General features: G+C 31.2%; 1 protein-coding gene across 1 annotated transcript; it reads right to left on the bottom strand.

Annotated features, from left to right (window-relative positions):
* Positions 1–2,482: 2,482 nt before the first annotated feature.
* LOC143690051 (olfactory receptor 6C74-like) lies at positions 2,483–3,415 on the bottom strand. Its single transcript, XM_077168050.1, has one exon. The coding sequence runs from the start codon at positions 3,413–3,415 to the stop codon at positions 2,483–2,485; it is 933 nt and encodes a 310-aa protein (XP_077024165.1).
* Between the last annotated feature and the right edge of the window lie 1,612 nt (positions 3,416–5,027).

The following is a 5,027-nucleotide window of genomic DNA, read 5'->3' as shown; positions in this document are numbered from 1 at the left end:
TAACATCAAATAAGATTTGGTTGTCAGTAAGAGGAAAGGATGAAAAACAAAGAAAAAATTTACTATAGAATATAGAAATCTATGCAAAAGAAAATACGTAAAAAATTGCCAGCACCCAGCTCACCAAATAGAAAAGAAAGAAAGAGAACAAGAAAAGAAAAGAAAAAAGAAAAGTAAAAGAAGAAAGGTCTATTTCTGAAAAGTATCAGATACCGAAATAAGTTTCAGAGCTGGCTGGGTAAGTTCAATACTGTATAAAAGTAAATAAATTTTAAAAATTGGTTTTATTAAAAGGGAAATATAAAGCCAGGAAAAGTAAAAGCTGATTATGCCAATAATGCGAATGAGTAGTAAGCAAGATTATAAGAAATGGCATAAAAGAAGGATGCTCAATATAATAAGCACTTGCAAAAAAAAAGTACAATAGAATTATAAGTGAAGTGAGATCTTTAAAAGTCCACTAAATTTGATGTTGCAGCAAATTGAAGCAGTGATAAGAGGACTAATACAAAAAACTCTCTGAAAATTCAGGAAATGCCAGAAGAAAATTTAAAGGTGTGAAAACAATGAAGAGTCCAAAATGTGTAAGATAACTATTACCCCCAGGGAAAAAAAATAGTCATATAAAAGAAGAGAAAACACAGATCCCTAACTGGAAAAAAGGATTTTTAAAAGTAAAATACAATTGCTGATATAGACGTAAAGCTGATAGACACAGACATAGACAGGCATAGAAATATCTCAGGTTAAATTATGAAAAAGAATATGTAATAATTATTAATACACAATTAAATTAATGAAATATTATCAGATTGAGTTGAAACGTTAACTAAAATGAAATATCTGTAACCTCATTTAAACATAAACACCATTACCCTTATAAGTAGAACATGTGCCTTTTGTTTACCATAAACAAACACGAGGGTATTCAGAAAAACCTCTGACAAAGTATATTTAAAAGGGATGATAAAACAAACAAATACTAAAGCAAATTAGAAAGATATTCTTATCCTAGAGTTGGTTTTCGTTATTATGTATAATTGATCAGTACTATGTACCAGAGTGCTAGGTTTTGTGAACAGAGGGGTGAACAAATTAAACCCCTATTTTCACATGCCTGATATTCCAATATTTGAAACAAATAATTGATCTTAGAATAATAATTAATGCCATGTACTATGAAGAAATGTTAATCAAGGTAAAGGAAAAGAGAATAATGGAGTTGTTACATAACAAATTAAATTTAAACAAAGTGCTATAGTCTGCCCTTTGAATTTCTAATTAAACAAATATGCCTGTTGGATGATGGTGTTGAGATACATGCTGAATAAAAAGTGTAACATAGAAGAGAGAGTGATCTCTCAGGAGAAAACAGAAGAACATTAGTTATTATTCAGAACATGATATGTAGAATAAAAAGAAAGCAATACCAGAGAACAAAAGGGCACGTGCAAAGAAGCACATAAGAGAAAATATGGAAAAATATTACAACATAAAGAATTGTCTGCATATGTTAAAATGCATATCTCAGAAATGTAAAACATAAGTTTTATTTGTGTCTCCTAGACTTATACTGATATAATTTGGATTTTGAATTATTTTAGCATAGTTGTTACTCATCCCTTCTTTTTTCAAGATCAAATATTCCCATTGGTGTACATGACAGTCAGTATTGCATGGTTATTACCTCTGTAATTTGAATTTTAATTTTAAAACCTAGATATGAAATTCATATCAAAATTCAAATTTTAAAACCTAGATATCAATCTAATATCAAACATTTACTTAATATGTGACTGCGGTATGGTTTATATAAATATAAATTAAAATATATATATGTATATATATATATTTTTTTTGTTTTTCAGCAGGCACTGAGAAACGAACCCAGGTCTCTGGCATGGCCGGCAAGAACTCTGCCTGCTGAGCCAATGTAGCCCGCCCTATCTATATATTTTTAAATAGTTGCTGATGTAAAGCACTCTTACTTAAATGCAAAAGGCTTTCATCTCATTTACAGATGAATAGAAATTTGGGAAACTTTTAAGTCTAGACATGAATACCTCTATTGAAGTTCAATATTATGTTCCTGGAAATATCATATATGTTGCTAAAATATATACACTCTGTAGTATATAAAGAAATTTATTTCTAGAGATTAAAAATTACTTATAGAGTTCAAATGTGTCTATCATCTAGGCACATCTATGCACAAAAATCATGAAGATATTGGATTTCCAAAGGAATCTCCAGCTGAATATCTTGAGATTGGACGAAATCAAAGAATTAAATTCAAAGAATTAAGCGATTCCAGCAATGGATAAAAGAATATTATTTCAGAAAATAAGACTAAAAAAGTACTTCTGATTGACTTTTTATGTAAATATAAAACAAATGAATATGTTAAAAAGGTAGTGGATATATGCGGCACTTTTCAGTAGGCTTTAGTGGTATGCTTTCATAAAAGCCAAAACTCTCATTTTCAGGTAATAAAAACTTGATTATTTATTATATTTTTCAGGGCTTGTTTCACTTGTTTATTTCTTAGAGTATAAATAAATGGATTTAACACAGGTGCAACTGAAGTGATGAGTAGTGCTACCACCTTGTTTAAAGATACCCTTTCCTCTGCAGAAGGCTTAATATACATAAAAATACAGCTGCCGTAAGAGATGGAAATGAAAGTCGTGTGTGAGTAACAGGTAGAAAATGCCTTTTTCCTCTGCTGGGCAGAAGGGATCTTCAGAATTATTCTCATGATATTTGCATAAGAGAGTGTCACCAGGGCCAAAGTAAGCAGGAGTGTGACAATGGCTAAAATAAAACTTAACAGTTCTACCACATGTGTATCTGTGCAAGAGAGCTGCAGGACAGGAGAATAGTTGCAGGCAAAGTGGTCAATTATATTGGCATCACAGAATTCCAACCCCAGGCCCATGATAAGGCCAGGAGAGATGGTTAACAGCCCACTCAACCAAGAGCTGAGGACCAGCTGGGTGCAGACTCTGCTGCTCATAATGGTGGCATAATGCAGGGGTTTGCAGATGGCCACATAGCGGTCACAGGACATGGCAGCCAACAGGAAAAACTCTGATGCACCCAAGAAGATGAGGAAAAATAATTGGGTTACACAAGCATCATAGGAAATTGTTTTATCCATAGTCACAATGCTGACCAGGAATCTAGGGATGTAGGCAGATGTCAATGAGATTTCTAATAAAGAGAAATTCCGAAGGAAGAAATACATGGGTGTTTTGAGGTGGGAATCCACCAGGGTGAGCAGGATGATTGTCAGATTTCCAGTGATACTCAATAAATATGTTAGAAATACAAAAAGGAAAATTACAATTTGCCAATTGAGGTCATCTGTCAGTCCAAGTAGAATGAATGTTGTCACCAGTGTATGGTTCTTCATCGCTAAGTTCTTTCTGAACTATATCAGATCTGGGAAAAAAAATAGATAATTATTTTTAAGTTTAAGAGGCTTCACTGTGCATAGATTTGAAAGTGATCTGAAAGAGCCAAATAACTCAGATGAAACATTTTCTGTAATGGTATTTGATTACCTATGTTTTTTCTTTCTTCATCTCTAAGAAGTGGGAATATACAGAAATGTTTGGGAATCAAGGTCTTGTCGCCCATCATCAGTGATATCTTTGTCGCTCCTCGGTTTTTAACCTTTTCACATAACTGTCAGAATCTCAGGCTTAATCCTTTTTATCTCATCTTCTCTTTTCACTCACTTTATGCATTTTCTTTTCATATCTTCCTGGTTTTGCAACAGAATGGGTTTAACATATTTTTTATAATTATCTGAAAGTTTCTCTGAAGTTTTTTCAGTATCTGTTTAAAATTATGAGAAATAATTAAAGCAATCTTACTGAATCCATAAGAAATTATATATTTATTTTAAGATGGTTTGTTAAAATAATATTTTACTCAATCTCTTTCAGCAATCTCTGCATACAGTATACATTTACTGTTAACTTTCATATTTTAGGCAATTAATCAAGCCTGATATTTCTTATTTAGTTCTTGGAAATTTGGCCATACTCTGAGGATACTATTTCTGGATGGTCTTTGCGTTCCATATTAGCAATTTGAACTTTTTCAGTAGAAACAGCCTTTAGGAATTTTAGCACAAAATGCATCAGAATTAATATATGCATTAAATTTGCATTTATTTTTCCCAAATGTCTGATCAGTTTCAAATTTACTACATCAATATAAGAAATATAATTTTATATACAATAATATGTAACTACGCAAGCCATTCCTAAATATAAAGGGATATGTACTAGTTACTATTTTTACTATAAATTATTGGGAAATGTTGTTCATGGTGTTACTTTAAGAGAGAAATTCATAAATCAATCTTTTCAATATGCATATTAAATGTTAATCATGATTTACAAGATATATTCATCATTTTTAATTCTGAATTTAATTATCTTAATCTTATGATCACATTTCTGGAATAGAAAGGATTACATTGTAACTACCTTGTACAGAAACAAGAACATGTTGAAAATACTTTCCATGATCTCCACATTGTGAAACATTTCCTTTGCATTATTAAACAAAATGCAATAGAAATGTATTCCCAATAAAATATTTATTTCTTTCTAACCTACATTTATTCTTCTCTTCCAGCTCTGAACTCCTCATTAACATTAAAATCCAAGAATGTTTAATAAAAATTCAAACCCCAATGAATTTCCATCTCTAATCAGCATGCAGTGACATTTTCAAAAATATTTTTCTGGTTTCCCTATATATAAAACTGAATAACATCTGCATACACTATAGTTAATATCTAAACATTTAATTTCCTGATCTATACTCAAAAAAGTAGATATTTCTTTTAAGAAATTTGTCACTCAAATGATCATGTAATAACCCCTTTATGATGCAAAGTGGTTTTATTCTCCATAGCACAATTGATTTATCTCTGCTCTTTATTACAATCAGGATATATTTTGAGATCTGGTGTGTAGGACCCTGGGAATTCTTGCAGAAAAGAAACC

The sequence above is a fragment of the Tamandua tetradactyla genome, chromosome 7, assembly GCF_023851605.1.
Source record: "Tamandua tetradactyla isolate mTamTet1 chromosome 7, mTamTet1.pri, whole genome shotgun sequence".
NCBI lineage: Eukaryota > Metazoa > Chordata > Mammalia > Pilosa > Myrmecophagidae > Tamandua > Tamandua tetradactyla.
This window is presented reverse-complemented; position numbering and strand designations above follow the sequence as displayed.

What these genes read in the sequence shown, in the direction of transcription:
- LOC143690051 (XM_077168050.1), bottom strand. Translation starts at nt 3,415, where the DNA reads ATGAAGAACCATACACTGGTGACAACATTCATTCTACTTGGACTGACA.